The 19,752-nt window shown below is 33.2% G+C and overlaps 1 protein-coding gene across 4 annotated transcripts; it reads right to left on the bottom strand.

Moving 5' to 3' along the window:
- Positions 1-919: 919 nt before the first annotated feature.
- LOC130823168 (protein FIP1) lies at positions 920-19,322 on the bottom strand. 4 transcript variants are annotated; one of them, XM_057687791.1, is made up of 14 exons: positions 19,142-19,322; positions 18,400-18,464; positions 17,767-17,871; positions 16,390-16,439; positions 15,973-16,039; positions 12,797-12,869; positions 9,726-9,781; positions 8,932-9,028; positions 8,771-8,852; positions 6,635-6,697; positions 3,985-4,044; positions 3,379-3,471; positions 1,306-1,368; positions 920-1,229 (listed from the first exon to the last, which is right to left on the bottom strand). In XM_057687791.1, exons 1-14 carry the CDS (start codon positions 19,282-19,284, stop codon positions 1,119-1,121), a joined length of 1,128 nt encoding a protein of 375 aa, XP_057543774.1. In that variant the 5' UTR covers positions 19,285-19,322; the 3' UTR covers positions 920-1,118. The 4 variants fall into 4 exon arrangements, with proteins under 4 accessions (XP_057543774.1, XP_057543773.1, XP_057543775.1 ...); XM_057687790.1 differs by having other exon boundaries at positions 18,373-18,464; positions 19,142-19,320; XM_057687792.1 differs by lacking the exon at positions 19,142-19,322 and having other exon boundaries at positions 17,767-17,875; positions 18,400-18,469.
- Positions 19,323-19,752: the final 430 nt, after the last annotated feature.

Genomic DNA, 19,752 nt, shown 5'->3' with positions numbered 1-19,752 from the left:
CTCTAATAAAAGTAATAGTGGTAAGAGTCATCTCCACAGGGACTATGGGAATCAAGTTAGTAAAGTGCAGTAAGGCGAAAAAGCTTTAAGAAGGAGGCAAACTAGGTCAGTCAAGAGCAAGTACAAACACACTAAGACAACAATTTGTTATTGTTCACAAAGTTTTTCTTTCAATAAAATGTCTAAGTTTATATTATAAAAACGTATGGATAGTTATTATGCTGACATGTTAATAGCAAAATTTGTATATATAGTAAAAGGGGGCCGAACTTCTACCAGAATTTAATAGTCTGAAAATATTAACTTAACTACTATAACTACTGAAAATATTGTTCTAGTAAAAGAGTTCAGGTCTCTATTGTCATTGCTTTCAAGTATTGCACATCATAAAGATCGAATACTTATAATATAGCAAGTGATGTATTTTTATGTGTAAGTGATAAACACAATAGAAAACGTTTTTAAATGTAAGAATTCTAAGACAATTGGAGGTAAAATGAAAGGGAGCAAAACTTCTACACTAGAACTTTTAGTCTGAAAATATTAACAACTATGTCAACAGTCTATATACCTTTTTAAGGTGGCATACTGTTCTAAAAAAGAGTTCAGGTCCCTACTGTCGTAGCTTTTCAAGAATTGCACATCATCATAAAGAAACGTCAAACAACAAAAACTCACTTGTACTTCACGTGGAAAAAAAGCCAACCCAACGGACAAATATTTCTGCATACATGTGGAACAAAGCTTTAAACCAAACCATCTACAAAGCTTTAAACCATCTACAGTTGAGTCTGGGCGGCTGTGTCCAGGCGACATTATGGTCTGCGGTCTGTATTGGCTACTATAGCACGAATACTACGATATGGTCTATGTTTATCAGGTCGCCTCAATTCCTTGCTCCGTTATTTTTAAGCAATTTTAGATTGAAATGAAAAAATTAAATAAATAAATAAATAATAGTACAAATAGACATAATTTGTAGCTAAACCACAAACTACACTGTACATCATCAGTTAATTACATAATTCTGAGAGGAGGGAGACCTTAAGAAGAGTTCATGTCTGTACATATTGAAAAATCAAACCATTTACAAAGCTTTAAATCAGAAGCCTTCAACCTCAATGCTGTTGGCTTTGTTGTGAATGTTCACCTAATTGGTTCCTAAGGGTGGCAACTCTTTTCTGCAAATCTAAATTCGACATTCCTTCAATCTCCAATGCACGTTCAAGCTGTACATATAATGAAAGGTTCCTATCAGTACATGGTAAATGATATCTTGAATTATGATCAAAGGGAGGATGTTACCTTTGCGGCTCGTGCACTCCATTCACCTAGAATTGCCCTTAAACGTTCGTTCTCTTCAATATACTGTTCCAGTAAAATGCAAGTAAATTTAAAGTGTGGCATGCAGTAAGCAACAAAGCTTACTGAAAATTCTAAGGTAACCAACACATGAACAATATCCCCAGTGGCACTGCCACCCGACTAGGGGAGGGTTTTTGGAGGTATGCAACCCTTATATTTTCAAAATTCATAATTATATTACAATATTTTTGGCATTTGTCAAATGATGTTTTAAATTTAAAAGACATTATTTAACTACAGTTCAAAGAACTTTAATCTCCAAATGCCAAGTTGTCTGCCATACATTCAAATTAGGAACTGATTTCCACTCCATATATTTAAATCCACATTCCTGAGAACACACCTTTTCCTGCCTTTGTTGCAGGAGAATGCATGGGTTAGGGGAGTAAAATATGCGCAACCTTACCCTTGTAAAAACAAAGACGTTAATTATTTCCAATTCATCCTTAGTAGCAAACATCACCAGGAACTTCAAATATATAAGAAGTCTACATGATTCATCGAGTCATTTTACTATTGTACACTAACCAAAGCACTAAATATAGTTGCCTCCATCGAGAATGAAAACATACACACAGAAATTCAGGATCAATAAAACAACAGATAAAGAGAAAAGTGTAGTACATATCCCAAAAAAATATAAAAAGTAGTCAAAAATTATAAGACTTGAGTATATCTGCTCCTTTATTTGATTGAGTTTTTGTCTTTATATTTCAATAAGTTTAGAAGTTGAGAGTGTAGTATCACTATTTTTTTAAGTTCTCAGTTAGTTAATTTTTAGTTAGATTTTAACGTCAAATCTAAATCTACAACCAAATGAATCCTTAGCTATCAAAAGCGTGCCTCTTGAGCAAAAAGAAGTTAGTAACTATTCTTAGACTAGTAGATTCAAAATCGAAGAAGTGACCACATGCATGCGCTTTGTGTGCTAAGGGCCTATAAGGCATTTTATGTTTTAGTGGGTGGCCATTAAAGAAGAAGTTGAGGTTCAAAAAACGAAAATCTAAAATGGAAGCAGCAAAAAGGCCGCAAAGTGGGAATCAGAACAAGAGACAAAAAAATCTCCAAAGAGAGAAGAAAAGTTTTATAAGAGACACAACAGGAGGAAGAACCCTAAAAAAAAGTTACATTTGCCTCGTCCTCACCGGATCTCCTAATACTTTCTTTTGGATCTGTAGATATTTTCTTTAGATTTTTTTTAAAATCTTTGTTTACTTGTTTTTTCCTCTAGGATCTTCTCTTCTTTCTCCTTTGTTCTTCTTTCTCTCCTTCTGTGTGTTCTTTTCTGGATCTTTTTCTCTTGTATACACTCTTCCGCTATTTTATACCTTGGCTTAATAATATTTTATCTTCTTATCTTCTCCTTTAAATTAGGTTTTATATTTGTTGTCTTTTTATTTAGCTCTGCGTTTAATTCGCTGAACCAATTGTCCTTACATTGTGGTATAATTAAATTATAGTCTTTTTTCTTTTCCTAGCTTGTAATTCAGTTAATAATTGAAACTTTAAGCAAATGAATACCGTGTCAGCTTCTAGGAGATCATGTGAAGCTCTGGATCATGCTATAAAATATGATAGATGTGATGGTCATTGTTTAGACGTGGCTTTAAGGAATGATAAGGGATGTTTTGATGTATTATGCAGTTATAACATGAATATCAAGTTGTTTTTAAATATAAAAAATGCTTTAGAATTGATTTTTAAGCTTTTCGCCCCAGAAGTGCGCCACTTAGGAAAAGACAGTGCCTTGGACTCTAGCCTAGGCTCCAAGGCTCTTGTTCACTGCACAACTTTTAAACTAGGGATGAATCTGATCAATATCTTAAGGACTACAAGAAATTTAGAGACCTCTGGTATGAAGCAAGGATGTGAAAGAGGGCTTGCCAATGATAAGATTTATTTGGTTCAAATTCATAAGTACTTCTATTTATTAGATCTTTATATCAATTGTAAATGCCATGACTATAACCAAAATAATTTTAACATTAATAGTAAACAAAGGTACAAATTCACCTGATTGTTTGTGTTGCGAACACGTTGAATTTCAGCATCCTTGTCAGCAATTAAAGATCGAGCAAGTTGTAGTTCAGATTGCAGTTGATCCATCTGAATTGCAACAGCAATTTATTAGCTCCAATTGCAAAGATTTATGATGATCACAATAATGTAGACAGCAGTGTCATGCATGGAAATATACACTGGGGGTACAAGAGACTTTTGAGAGCCTTAGAAAGAGCCCGAAAAATTTTTTTGCAATATTTTCTGTTAGTTTGTTATTAGTTTGTTATGAGTTGTAAGTATGTTATTCATGTGAAGCCTTTTCAAAATCATGATATTTTTTGGCGGTAAAAGAGCATCAAAATTTTGACTTACTTAACCCCCATGAATGCAAATAGTAAACTCAGGGAAGAACATAACTTAATTTAGGAAGAATTATGTCTGTAAAAAAAAAAAGAAAAATTGCAGGTCCGATCTATCAAGAAACTATTATATGCTAGCAAGATGGGATTATTTACTAATCCCTTCAGCCAAAAAACATTTTTGAGCTTTTGATTCTGTTAATTTTAACCAAAGATGTACCATAACAATTTAAATATATGAAAAATGATTGATCATTACCTCAGCTGAAAGTGTTCGGAGTTCTTGATCACGAGCAGCCAAAAGATGGGCTAGGTCAACCTGCCAATGAAGTAATTAAGATATTAATCCTGCATTGTGTAGTATAAGAGCAAAGAAAAAAGAATACATAGGGAAACTAGTAATTGTTTTTGTATATAAAAAAAAAATGTCTCTGCTGCCAGACTAAAGTGCCACAGGACAAGTTTTTTTTTTCACGTTTTGACAAAAAGCTCTAGCTGGATTCTTGGATATGGGTGAAGTCTAAATTGGACCGATCCCCATTAATGTTCACAAAGAGCTAACAAAAAAAAAATACAAGTTCTTATTTCTTTGTTGTTGGCCACAATTTCCCATGTTGATTTGTTTTGATTCATATAGCCAACTCCATATCGTTGGAATTAAGGATTTGGCATTCACATTTTGTTGCAAAATAGTCTTTGGCAAGTTGGAAACATCAGAAATAATAATGATGTTCTTTCTCCTAAATATATGCTGTTGCAGCTCAGACATAAAGTCACACATTCTGGTTAAATTATCTGTATTAATCTTCAAATCTCATCCACACATGAACCGCGATTTCACAATAAAATTATTAAGGAAATCAAAAGGCATGCATTCTCTTACCTATTCTTCCTTCAGGCAGAGACTCTACGATTCTATCATCTTCCATCCAATTTTTAACCACACCCTATTGCATCAGACGGCCTTGGATTCACTGGTCACAATTAAATCAGTGCAGGCATCATCCTTTGTGAACCTAAGGTGTACACAAGAACTTTTGGTCGTATGACACTCCAAAATACATGCAATAGCCTTGCAACTTCTTCCACAGGTTAAAAATCAGCTCCTACCTCCTAATCTAAACTCAGAATCTCAACCATTTTATTATCTTCGAAACTAACAATTTCGTAAACCATGACAGGTTTCTAGAGAAATAAAGCTTTTTACAAAATACTGACAATAATCTCTGACAAATGACAATCAACCACTAATCTTGATATAGTAAGGCAAGGGAGTAAAAGAAAGAAAATTACTCTTCTACATTGATTGTCATAATCTTATTCACATATTTCAGGGAGGGTTTGCAGTCTGCTCCTAGCCCTTGAGCCCTAATTCCAACTATTTGGCTTCTTGAGTGTTTTAGTCTTAGTACTTAATCAAAGGGTTCTTCCACACCATGGTTACCAATATCGTAGATCATAAAGTCCGAAATCGAAAGTCATACCTTAGGGATAGCTCAATAAATTTGACGTTGTGAGAATAAATTTGATACAAAAACCTAATCATCCCTCTACTTTTGAGTAAGAAAATTAGTGCAGATTATAATATTTGGGCCTAAACCCAATCACAAGGTTTTCCATTCAAAGGCCTCGGGTTTTTCTTTCAGAGGCCTAAGGCCAAATCACAAGTAAAAACCCCACAATTTACAAGCACATTGGACCATGCCCTTCAATCAAGAGGCCTAGGATTTCTCCTTTCTTCTCTTCAGAAGAGTTCGATTAATGTTCCAAATAATATGACATGATCTCCGATTAAAGATCAATTCGGTCCAGATCAAAATTCGATGGGAGGATCATGAATTTTGGTAAACCCTACTCCACACACATAAATTTTCGAATCAAAAAAATAAGGGCCATATTGGGCCCTAGATGTATGGAGAACATATAGAAAGTTATGTACATCATGCCTTCCAAGGGAAATTTCGGCACTTCAATCCATAAAGAAACAAATCTATGGCTTTCCTCTAAACCAAATCATAAAACACACCACCAAGCTCCGATCTCCTTTGAGATGATAAATGATTAACCAAACCCAATTTATGAAGATGCTACTTAATACAGGTTAAATTCATAAACAGATTCACTAGTTAAAGCTGCTACCAAAATGCAACACATTTTTTATATATATATTTTGAACATAAACATGGAATTTGAAATAATATTTCATCTTAGCACCTTTTAGTATTATCATTCATGATAATAGGCATCGTGTTGGCAATTGTCAATATTTCCACATTCATCAAAACATTTATCATGACAGACCAAACTCAAATAATTTGACACTTTACTAGAGAGATTTACGCTAAAAGCAGATCAGTCTTCACTAGACTGATTGTCTTGAGCACACTAGGATAGCTCATAACAAGCCTACACTAATTTAGGTGACTTTCTCATACTGTTGTTTTCTGATATTCCCTTTGTCCCTCTCATTTTGCAACACTTTCCATTTTAATTTATCCTACAAATTTTGCACCCTTTTCTTTTTTGGCAATGGTCTCATTCTCCTACTTTTAATCTCATCCACAAACTTATACTCTCTCTCCATTTTAACCACTTATTTCTATCCTCCAAACGTTTTTTGTTAAACTCTCCAACCATTTCCATTAAAGTTCACCTATTTGCAACTGGTGCAAAATGAGAGGGACCAAGGGGGTATTATGCAGGCCTGCGGCCACATAGATTCAATATATTCAGTACATGTTTCCACAAAGTAATTGTATATGTTATGAAAATTCAACTTAGTATTGCAATAAAAGCATTTTCATGGAAAGGACTATGCAGTGTGGACCTATAAAATGAAAAAAGCCAAGAATATATTCAAACCAGAAGTTAAATTAAAGAAAAGCTGAAGTCTCGTGACAACCCATTACCTGAGGAGCAATCCCATCATCAGATCTTTCGTATTTGCTCAAACATTCTTGCAGCCGCAAAATCTACAGAGAAACATTTTCTAGTAATTCTTCTAACAAAAAAATGTATGAAATTTGGTATAAATTATACATTCTATTGTTAGCTTCATTGTTTGGTAATTAGAGTTTAAAACAGCAAATGAAAAACAGAAATCTACAACATACTCTAGCTGCCTCAAAAACTTAAAAAATAAACACACCAAGGGCAAATACAAACCCTAACATAAATTCTACATTAGTATTTACTCAGTGAGCATATTGAAAACATATGGTTTTGGTCACAACAGTAATGTTCGCAAAACAGCTTTTACGGTCAATGTGGATGATTTTGCGCTCTTGTGCACTACAACATCAATACGGTGACGGCAGAATGATAGTGATTCAACAACCCTCCATAAGAGTGCATTCAAGTTTTTTTAGGGTTCCGTAGGCTATAAATTCCATTCGATTTAGGTTTGGATAGGTGTAACCTCAGGTCTAAATTTAGAGTCAATATTATGGTTCTGAACAAAAACAGGTACGGGTTGTTAAAGATCGAGTTGGGTCTCATTTAGAGTCGGTTCATGTCAAAATTGGATTCATATAAGAATGAGCTCAGTACATAATTGATTTTGGGTTGTACATGCTCGGTTTAAAAAACGAGGTAGAAGATACAGATCAGGTTAGTCAAATTCAATAAAAGAAATATGTGCAATGTTACACAATTTCATACAAACAAATAACAAAATATATTGCAAAAATTATCAGATAATTAATTTGGGTTACATATAAGATAATCAAGCACTTGATGGGTTCAAAGTCACACATCTTTTAACTCGGGTCATATATGGGTTAGTTAACACATGCATCTTGAATTGAAGACAAATAATTCACAATTAGTTCAAGTCAAAATAAAGTTGGTTACAAAATGAGTTGTGTTTCACCATTTTAAAGTTTTTCCACGTTGATTTAACATTGGTTCAAATTTCCATTCGAGTTGGTAATTCAAGAGCTCAGTCTCGGTCAAGGTCGGTTAATAGTCGAGTCAATCATAATTCGCTTATGAGTTTTAAACGTTGGATCGACTTTGATTTTCAATGGGTTTAACTCGGACTTGGTTGGATCAACATTGGATATAATTTGGGTTTGGGTTACTAAAATCCGAGTCCATGTCCGTTTTTATTATCCAAACATCTATTATCTTTCGGTTCGAATATTCACCCTTTTAGATCACAATGTAATTTTGGTGAATATCATGTCTATTAGATAACTTGTCTCAATTTACTTTTTCAATTAATTTTCAGATAACAAACAGGCAGGTTGCAAATTAAAATTCTGGTTAGGTTCATTTCGTACAATTCTACCCTTCATATGTTCAAGTTTATGATACAATATACTACGATGAAGAAAAAACCTTATGGAACAATGAATGTAGCATATTGCAAGACACGTAGCAGCTACTCAAATATAATTTTTCTAACCGCAATTATGATGATGATTATTGAACACCAAATCATTTCTTTGCCTTTGTTATGCCATATAATGTCACAGCAAAAAACATGCAAAGGTTTCCTTTGGACTTCTTGTCCCTAATATTCTTCTAGTTAAAAAAGCTTCAGAATCAAAATCCTGAGATTGTCTAGAGCTCCAATTACCAACATAAATTTCTAATAAGTTTGATCTTGAAGGCTTGGGTGTAGAGCCAGATAAGCAGTTGGCAAATACCATCTAAGCTTGATTATAATTAATAAAACATCCAATCATAGTAAAAAACTATCAGCCTTTACTTAAATGTATTTTCCTTAACCACAGATGAAATAGCTATGTAATCGTTCATCTCTATGAATTTGCACTGTGTAGCACAAATGAGACATTTTAAGGAGAAGGTCGAAATTTGGTATTCAAAGAAGAGAGAGATTAAATTGTGTGAACGATATTAAAGGAGAGTTTGAAATGTATGGAAGAAATTAAAAGAAAGTGGTATGATCAATTTCCAAATAAGGAAACAAGGGAAAATAAATGGGAGGACTCAATTAGAAAACGAGGCAAATTGTGGAAGAATGGAGGGAGTATGTAAAACTTAACACTAAAAGGCTGAGGATATGAGTATACAATTACCTCCTCACAAAGAAAATGAATGTTTTCTCGTTGGTACTGCAGCAATGCCATTTGCTGATCAGAAAGCCTTCCATCATGATACCTGTTCCACCAAATAGAGATCAATCTCAGACTTTCAAGTGTCTCCATATGAAACATCAAGCATTTTATCTTTGTCCTACCTTAAACCTTCCAGCGAGCTTGATGGTTGAAGTGGAGTGTATAATGATTTTAACACATCTGGCTGAGAATTTAATGAATTATATTGGTGAACATAGCCTGATAAACAGGTTAAATTATCAGTCTGACGGTCTCACGTAATCCATTCTGCAGAAGAACAACTCAAAATAACACTCATTCGCACAAGCACTAAGCTAAAGCAAGGATATTAAGATTCTTGATGAACAAAGTCTTGGAAACTATATCAAGTGAACCAAAATAACTCAACATCCACACAAATTTCCTTTATTATTTTTAATCGTCTCGAGTAACACTCGCAGAAAATTTGATTGCTCCATCAACTAGTTAGCTTAGATCTCCCCTTAAACAATATGATTACTGGAGTAGTGTTGTCCCACACAACAAGTGAGTGACCATGCACACAAGTGTGTGATATGAGAAAATTCCTACAAGATGTTGAAATCCTTTGAACTGAATAACATAGTGTGTTTGCTGCAAGGGAAGAAAAGCAAACAGGATTTTTTGTTCTTACAGTAACCAATAAGTTTAGTTTCAAGTTTCAACTTTAACTGAGCTCACTTCAGCAAAATATTAGAAAAATATGCAACTATCATACAAGAATAATCCGAACTATATAGGATGGCTTTCCGATCTCTTGTGATTAAAAACTTGATTACAAGGTTGAATTGGAGTGTATAAAGTTCAGTTCAGCTAATATAAAACATACTTATGTTCAGCTAAGTTCAACACAAACACACCCCCAAACAAAGAGATGCCCAAAGAGAAGCATACTTACTAATGTAGGCAGTCATAAAAGAGCCAGCAATAATTACTTCAACTAGCATCACAATCCTGCAAACATGACAGGTAAGAGTAAGAAAGCCATGATGAATTAATATTTTGGCATTTAAGAAGGAAGCATAGTGCATAACACGGTCCCAACTTAGTTCCTAAATAAAAATGAAAACAATCAAGACTTTAGCAGTATCACTTAACAGAGAAGTCACTGATCTAGACATTACATTCGTTCTCCTCAAAAAAAAAAAAAATAAAATAAAATAAAATTCGCTCCAGTTTGACTGCAGAAAATCAGAGTTGGTTACTGCTAAGTCCTAACATTTCTTCTAATGATACATTGTTCTACTAAATATTTAGGTCTTCACTCTTCTTTATCCAAAGTTTTCTATCATCAGAGGCAGTCCACTCTCATACTTCAAAAGGTATCATAGTCATTCAGGAAAGAATACTAACCACTATACCACTGGTGGTCAATTAAAATTCAAATGGTTCTTTCCAGAATTTTCATCGACATTGAGATTAATTTACTTATGATGACCGAAAGTTGACCACCAGAATCCAGATTTCAGAGGGAGAGGAAGAAAAGCATAAAATGCAACTTTAAAAATATCTACATCTCTTCTAGAAAACCAACAAAATCTTTTATTGAACACGAATGAGTTTCAAGCCTGAAAATCTCTTTAAGACTCCAATCTAGAACGGAACAACCAGAGTAAGCCTGGATTGGATGCACTACATAATAAAGCAGTCAAGTAAGACTCACTGTCAGTTCCTGACAATTGAATATGAATCAAGGGGGGGACTTCTGAATCCACAAACCCCTGAAATGCTGGTTAAATACTACATTTATCAACATTCACGAGCAATTTGCAAACACAAAGAATATAAATGGACATAAAAATTATATATACCTCTAACAGATGACTAAATATTATGATATGACTCACGTAACCAAATAGGAAATGGGGTCGGTAAGGGTAGTTTGTCATTTTAGATTAGTTTTGGTTTCTGCTTTTGTGCGATCCTCTGTGTACACGTAGTGGTGTAGGGGTCTGTTGAATTTTGTCTAGCAAAAAATTAAGAAATTAGTCTTGTTCTCGAATGCTTTTGTTCTATAATTCTTTATCTACAGTAATACTTCTCTGCTTTGCTTTCTAGATGGATCACTCAATCAGTCTTACAGTGCTCAATCAAGAGTCATCTATATCATTTGATATCAGATTCAGGCATGGCTCCCACACAGCCAGCCCGTTTGGATTCACAAGGCAAAGAAATTCAAGAATTGCGACATTTCCTTTCAATCTAGATACAGGCATGGTTCCCACTTGTTAAGATTTTTGATTATTGTCTCTTACCCAATTCATAAACCTAGCCCATCCATCCACTTTTCTTTATCTGGAGGACAAGGCCTTTCAATGGCTACCAATCCTTTTAATTTTAGTTGGGCTTGTAATTTTCATAATTCTTCATTCAACTCCAAAAATTACAGTGTTGTATTCAGAATTTCAGTTTTATTGAAAAGTATTCCATAGCAAGTTGCTTCATGGATATGGGTTCTGAGCAAGAAGATACGGCACATAATGACATCATACAATCAAGAGATTCTCGCCCAATTTGAGCAACATTTACTTCCATTCATTGCCGTACCCCAAGATACAATCTACCCACCTGGAGGACAGGGTTGTTTGGGCAATGGCCAATGATATGACTCACATAACCAAACATGAAGAGGGATTAGTAAGGGTAGTTTGGTCTTTTGGTTTATGGTTTAAAATTAGTTTTGGTTTCTGTTTTGTGGGATCCTCTGTATACATATAGTGGTGTAGGGGTCGGTTGAGTTTGGTTTAGTGAAGAATTAAGAAATTAGTCTTGTTTAGGAGTTTGGAAGCACATGAAGGTTTACTTTCTTATCAATTTTCAGTAATAAAACAAACCCATTCTTTTATTTCTTTGTTCTATAATTCTTTATGTGAAGACTTCCCTGCTTCGTCTTCTTGTTCTATCACTCAGATAGTCTTATAGTGCTCAATAAAGAGTCAGCTATATCATATCACTTTTCCAGAACAAGGGTGTATAAAACGTATCTCCCCAAATTCCAACATAGTGCAGGACTAACTTTATCAAGCACGTAAGCTCACATGAATGGGTAAAAAACCAATTGCTGGAACCTGTGATCTATCAAGAATGAACCAATTTTGAAAGTGCAACTCTTTAATAAAGAAAAGTTATATCCAATAACCCAAAAACAAAAGCAGAATAACAAATACAAATGTAAATAATGGCATATGCTTCTGTTGCTATACACGTCGATATTCTTAGATATTAACTATATAATAACCGTGTGGTGCACGACTTTAATAGTTAATTCTAATACACAAATTCTCAAATGAGACGATCTCACGGTGAGATCATCTCTATTGGATTGGCCCATTGTACACTTACGAAATTAAAGTGCCAAATTATAACCTTAAAAGTGATCGCTAATATTTTTAAAGTGAACATTTTATAGTCTTAAAGTGATCCTTTATAACCCTAAAGTGATCACTTACAATCTTATAGTCTTATGATCATTTTTATAGTCATAAAGTGATCACTTATATCCTTAAAGTAATCACTTACAATTTTGAAGTAAAGAATTAGAGACATAGGTTAATTTAATAGGCTTATCTCATTAAAAGACACTCTCATACAAGACTTGTTTCTGATTAATTTATGAAAAATAAAAATATAGTGTTGCTATTGTCATTAATTTCATAGGATAATTATTAAATTAAATATACAAATATAGTAATAATAACAATAGCATTGAAAAAAGCTTACTAAATATTCAATCAATTAAAAAAATCAACGTGGATAATTGTGTAGTTAATGTCATGAAATAAATATAAAATAATAAAAAGATATCATCATTTCATTTTGGAGGGAAAATTTTTCTTGAGAAAACTAGACATGCAGTATTGGTATGATGATGTCAGCTCTATGGGACGCTTTGTACACTAGCAACACTTTTGAATTTATGCAGTGATTGAAGCCCTAAAGAACAGGCATCAAGTTGAATATCAAGCATACCTAAGTGTTGCAGACGATGACAAGAAACTAATTTTTGGTTCCCAGGCCACAAGAAGCAGCATCCCAGCAGTCCCTACAAAATTGTTCCAAGAACCATGAGTTAAATCTTTTGCAAACATAGATTACATCACCAAACAGAAAAAAAACATAAAATTTAAGGGCAAAAGTGAGCACGGCTATAAAATATCGAGAATACTTGTGTATCCAGAACCCACTGTCCCTTTGAATTTTCTATATTGTGGCCAAAAGGCTCTCACATTTGGAACAATATTACAAATTCAAAATGATCAAGGAGTTCCTTCGATAAACCAATTGGTTATTTATTCCATAATTTAAGAATCTTGCATTTTGTTATTCCAAAACTTAGTTTAAAACACTTTCCATTGACTAGTAAGCACTTCAAATACTTTCTCTATTCATCATACTCAACAGAACTTTTTTAAACCAGTAAAGATAATTAATCAAGACAAATACCACATACAATTATTCAGATGAAAAATGTGATAATTGGAGAAGAGATTTGTATATTAAGAAAATAATAAGCTCACTTCTCATTAATTCCTTTGGTTTTCAAGTTTTATGACATATTCGTAACTTAGGATTGTGAAAGTAGATAGTTAAATGACAAAGAGGACTGAATTTTGGAAATTTGGAGGTTACTGCAAGGTGGGTATAACAATGACCATTTCAGTATTCTGTGATGATCAAATTTGTAAAATAATACGTAAACTAAGTCATTTGTTCTTCACTGATAGACTACAATTGACCCTCTGCCAAAAGACACTCTTGTTCTGAGTTTTATCTCCATTAATGCACATATACCCAAACAATTTATAATAGGAGATTTAGTAGTCATGTGCTAGGAAAATAATGGTAGTTTTCTCGTTGTATCAATAATAGCTTTTTACAGAATTTTGGAATTCAAGAAACAACAAAAAAAACATTTCTCTCTATGTCTAATTCTACTGTCTTCTATTATTTTCCCTTTATTCTTGATATTTTTTTCTTAGAAGTCATATTGATTGTCCTCTAACATTATTATCAAGAGCAACAAAACCCTTCTTTCATCCTTCTCTTCTATATTGAAAGTGAAACTATCAATACTTTTCACACAACCTGTTCAACAAAATTTGAAGTCAAATCCTTAAGTTTTGGCAATTTTATATTTCATTTGTGAACTAGTTCTTGCTTCTACGTGCATTACAACATGAGAAGTATTGATATTTACAACACCCTTCAACTTGAAGAACCAACTCACAACCTAAAGATAACCAAATCATTTAAAAAGCTTTTGATTGTTGAATGTTTTGATAGTTGGATAAGGGATTGTGCAAATGGCGTTATAAGCCAATTGTTGAGCACAAATGCAAGCAAAGCTGTGACAAATATAAAACTATTGTGGCAAATGACGAATAAAATAATTATGTGATTGCGTTGGAGATATTTGGAAAAATGCTTTAATCAACTACCATTCAAGTAAGTTCAACAGTTTCAAACAATAAAGATTTTTAATGAAGTTATTGAAGGTAGACAATTAAGAATTCTTTATCCAATGATAATGTTCTTGATGTGAATATTGAAGGTTTCATTATCAACCACGGCATCAATTAGAACTCTTTTTGTCCAATGGTGAAGTTAATAATAATGAGAAAAGCTTGAATAACATAAGAAATGTTCATGAACTTACTAGATTTCTTATGTAAATGGAGTTGAAAGAACAATGTGATGCATATCTTGACTATAGAGAACAAAGTTGGGGAACGTATTGTTTGTTCAATGATGGATCAGTTTGGATAGCAATGATAGACTTTATGCAAGTTGTAAAGCATATTTTAAACCTAACTTTTCTTAGATTTGGGGGCTTATTTGGTCTTTGTATTTCACCCTGGAAAGATGTCTTTTATTGCAGACCTTGAGTCAAATGTAGGTCATACTGGATTTGATACCTTGATGGTCATTAGGACAGTTGGTCCAAGTTGTGTGGAGTTAGAGCAAGTAGCTCATTGTTTCGATTTAGACTGTCATGTACTTATGTATTCTCCAGAGCCAGCATCTGAAATCCAGTGTTTATTCATTTGAAGAGTCGAGAAAGGCACATATTTGACCCTTTTGAAGTTAGAAAAGCAGTTGCATTGATGTTGGCTTCACTGTCCATTATTATAATGAAGTCTACTGTTCTCCATTCATATACCGATTGTTTGTTGTTCCATCATGGCTAGAAAAAATGAGGATATTGGAAGAATGTGAAGCATGCATGTTCTAAAAGGATGTGATACAAAAATCAAATTACTTTTGCTTAAGCAACACGACAGCATTAATGGAATTTGGTTCTATTTCTGCACCATGTTTGAGTTCAAGCAAACCTTTGAGGATGTTGTTGCGAAGCATTGACGACTAGCTATTGAATTCGCAACTTGCCAAAGAGATTTTCTTACAGTATCCTTAGCTGAATTTTACTGCTACCCTTCTTATTGCATCTGCATTATCTAGAAATTTTGGTCTCTTTTTGTTTGAGCACTCATTTATCCTTCGAATTTTCAGTTCTAGACTAGATTTGAGGACAAATCTTTTTGAAAGGGGTGGAATGTTATCGAAGATTTAGTAATCATGTGCTAGGCACATAATACTAGTTTTTTAACAGTATTTATCAAAAAAAAGCTTTGGGTTAAATTTTGGAATTCAAGAAATAACAAAAAATACTCTCTACAACTCTCACTTTCTCTCTCTCCCTCTCCCATTCTTCATTCTATTATGTATTCTTCTACTATGTTCTACCATTTTCCTATATTCTCCATAATTCTTCTTCTTAGAGGCCACATTAGTTATCCTCTAACTCAATTTGTCTCCAATGGAACTTTTAGAACATCTATATGTATACCTTTATTGTTGATGTCGTAACATTCTTACCATTTAGGCAATCAGTAGCACAACATGAACATGAACAAGAGAACAATCACTCTTGCTTATATTTTCTAAGGAGAATATGTTGAGTTTTAAAGTGTTGAGTCTTGAAACGAAAAGAATTACAAGTAATATTGGGCATTCTGGTGTAGTCAGCAGAATTGACCAGATGATTAAGATTGTTATTAAAAAAAATTGCCAGCTAGAGATGAGAATAAAAAGATCAAAATGCGTTAGCAGATCTTCAAGAAACAACACCAGACATGCACACATACCATATGAAATTGTTGCAAATGGTAGACGAACAATATGCTTCAACTTCTGGCTGAGTATGTAGTAACCCTAACAAAAATTATAGATAAGCAATTAGAACACACAAAAAAATAAGTCGCCTTGTACATTTAAGAAAAAAGGTAGCATAAGATGTCAAAATTTTCACAAATTAAGAGTATAAAGAGAACTATGAAGTCTAAACAAAATAATGTTTATATACTGATCAACAAATCCATTCTTTACAAAAGGATCCAAATTTTCTGATAGATGTGTTGATTTAAACAAAAACAAAACTATAAAACAATACAAATCTTCCTATTCCTATCGCTCTATTACATCTTTTGGCCGGCATAAAGTGAACACAATACCTTAACAGGACTCTCATCAATGGGGAGCTAAGGGAAGGATCAGCATAGTACCTGTAATCGTATCTTCTGCACTTGGTACACAAGATATTGTTGAAAGATCCCTGCCAACATGATAAAAGTGATTGTTGTCAATGAAAAATTTGCTTAACTCATTATCTATAAAGCTCAAGCTTGAACAAAGAGTATATAATTCTATAAAAAAAATAAAAAAAAAAAAAGAAAGAAAGCACTTGACAGAGCTTGTCCAAGATAGCAAATAAAACCATATTTATTTCATGGTTGCTTAAAGCTTGTTTATTTGAAGGTTTACTCCCAAGGGCGGCTTTAGTATTGGTTTAGTGGGTTTAACTGAACCATACAAAAACCAAAAAATGAGTTCAAGTAAAATTGTTTTACACATTTTATGACTTTTTCTGAAGTGTATGCTCTATTGCACTGCTAGCCTATTGGTTAAATACAAGCCACTCAATATCAAAGGTCTTAAGTTTGACCCTTTCTCAGCTTTTTAATAACCAATAGCCTGAATTGATGGTTTTTAATATTTGTTTAGGACCCTCAAATTGCTATTTTTATAATTTACATTTTGAAGAGGTGCACTTAAGGCATCAGAGGCTTACTTGAGGTACAAAAAGTCAGAGCACACCAAAAGGCGCACCAAAGCACATCATAAGCTCAACAGAAAAACTTTGAACACTTTTGCTTAAACTTTTCATACAGGGCGCCTAACTTCAATGAGGCACAAGCCTCGTACTTGTGCCTTGTGCATGTGCCTTGTTACTAGGCTCTATAACCCCAATTTCCCAATTTCCTTGTCATGCACCTTATCTACTGTAGTCACTAACATTCATTTTAGAATATTATCAACCAATAACCAAAACCCATATATAGACCCGATAATTAATATTCATATTCAAGATATAATTATGTAAAGTGAGTGTTTGGGTCTACAAATATTACCTTAACTAAAAATGGAATTTGATTTCCCATTTAAGCTGCAACTTCTTGCACCACATCTTCTACACCCAATAGTCCTTAACTAAGAACATAAGAAAAACAAAAGTATTCATAGGGTAGGGGAGGGTAGGGAGGGGCTTTAGAGCCCTTAGCCCTTCGGGTAGGATAGGGTAAGGCCCATGTGGAATGTATTGATCATAAACTTAGATCTCCAAAGTTTTTTTTTTTTTAATGAAAAATTGACATAAATTTTACATTGTTTTACAATAATTTTATAGTTAACCTTTGGACCCATCTTAATTATTAAATAAATTTAGAAAGGAAAATTTTAAAAACTTTTTTATGGCTAATTTTAATAAAAAGGAAATGAAGAAATATCTTGTCAGCCAAAAGACCAAGTAGATGAACAAATTCAACAATTCTTAGCAAGATGACATATATAGCCCTATATGAGATAAATTTACTTGGATGTACCTGTGATCAGTAAAAGAATAACATTGCAACTGCAAAGAAGTGGTGAGATCCAGGCATCAAGAGGTTCAAAAATCCATGGGGCTCCAATCCCAACGGTGGCGTAACCTGCCTAAGAAAAGTAACATCAAATTAGGATTTATAATTAGCAAAATAGCAATAAGAAAATGTTTTTAAGAATCAATCCAATCAACAGATTAAGGTGTGTACTTTTGTATTTTCAAAATTTATTGCGTCTAAAATTCCAAGAGTTCCAAAGGCTTTACAAGGATTTTGAAACAACCAACAGCCTATAGAGTTTAAAAAACACTACTTTTACATTGTCGTGATTTTGTGCCTAACAAAGATAACTTTTGATGAAACAACGTTCTCAATGAATCGTTTAACTTTGAACCAAAGGCATGTAGATTTTTCTTTAGAATAAATACATGTAGATTTTTCTTTAGAATAAATTCATATAGAACAGGATCAAAAATTAGAAGAAATTTGTCATTACAGATATTCAAAAATTAGCTGGTAACTCATTAATTCAAAATTAACTGAAGACATCTTTTGTATCATATGTCTACATTGATCTGATAAGTCAAAAATTCAATAAGTAGAGTTCACTTGCCAAAAAGAAACAATAGAATATACTTCCATAAATCCTGGTAGGCTTTCGATGCGCAGCTAAAGGAGCATCATTCAGTATATCCAAGAACCTAACAAGAACAGATCAAAGTCAGAGAAAGGCACCAAAATTTAGTCAAAAGGTATACTGTAAACTTAGTCTTTACGGTTAAAATCTTACTTGAAGAGACTAATTTGCTCACTACTTGATTTAAACAATTATAGCTGAACTAAAAATTGCAAATTATATTATATAAAGTAATAAAGCCACTACTTCTTAAATTAAATAGATGTTTTTCATATTAATTTGCTCACTTTCCTAATTCACACTAATTGCAAATCCTACACTTACAAGTTACAATTCCAAGTTCAAACACATAATTGCGCTTAACCAACAAGCTAAAGATCAATCTCGGTGAAATCTCAATCAACAATAACCTATAACTAAATAAAATAATTTTATTTACATAAATATCAATTTTTACACTCCATTTTAAACAACAAAACTGGCGTAGTAGAGAAATTTAACTTTCATCAAATTTTAAATTGCACCAAAAATTAACCACACCGATGAATGGATTTGACAATTTCTGTAATCTATCAATGCAAAAAAAGACTAATATTTGAAAAATAAAATTCGGAAAAACAACATTACGCATCAATTATGGCATAAAAAATATCGAAGAAGAAAACTGAAACCATAAAGAAGAGATTGAGAAAGAGCGAAAGAGAGAGAGAGAGAGAGAGAGGGAAAGGTAGAGAGATTTACAGGTTTTCTTCGGCGGTAGTAGGCGATGAAGAATTGCGAGTGTTTGGCATGATTGTAATAGTAGATATTTGGAATCTGGGTAATGGTTGGAATGAAAAGGATGAAACAAAAAAAGGGGCAAAATTTGTCAGTGTTAAATCCATCAAATAAGTCGAACTCAGGTGTTGGTTAAAGATGAGAATCGGGCCTGGTTTCACATGACATGGAGTAAAATAACAATCTTTTTTTTTTATCAAACCGGGCGCATCTTATACATTGCTTTAGTTCTTCTATTTGGCATTTGGCGAAATAGCTTATTAGTCAATTTTAATTTATATTGATATAAATAGAGGATTGGATGGTCAAGCCATTTAATGCTAATGTTTAGTAAATTATTTAGTTAAAATAGCTTATTATTATGAATAATTTATTTTTGAACAAATTACTCATAGTAACGGGTTCAAAATCAGCTGGTCGAACAGTCAATAAAATTAACAGGTCAAATCAGTCAATGCAATTAGCTACTAGGCTACTAGGCTACCAGCTACTAGTTGTTTGCCAAACATTCTCTATAGGCTTCTCGAGGTCATCTTATCGAGAGACGATCTCTCACATGATTATGAATGATAATA

Source organism: Amaranthus tricolor, chromosome 9 (genome assembly GCF_026212465.1).
Source record: "Amaranthus tricolor cultivar Red isolate AtriRed21 chromosome 9, ASM2621246v1, whole genome shotgun sequence".
NCBI lineage: Eukaryota > Viridiplantae > Streptophyta > Magnoliopsida > Caryophyllales > Amaranthaceae > Amaranthus > Amaranthus tricolor.
This window is presented reverse-complemented; position numbering and strand designations above follow the sequence as displayed.

What these genes read in the sequence shown, in the direction of transcription:
- LOC130823168 (XM_057687790.1), bottom strand. Translation starts at nt 19,284, where the DNA reads ATGGATTTAACACTGACAAATTTTGCCCCTTTTTTTGTTTCATCCTTT. An exon ending in TGCAGAAGATACGATTACAG is followed by an intron (nt 16,040 to 16,389) that starts GTACTATGCTGA and finishes AATTTTTGTTAG; the next exon opens with GGTTACTACATACTCAGCCA. An exon ending in ATGATGGGATTGCTCCTCAG is followed by an intron (nt 4,045 to 6,634) that starts GTAATGGGTTGT and finishes CTTCATTGGCAG; the next exon opens with GTTGACCTAGCCCATCTTTT.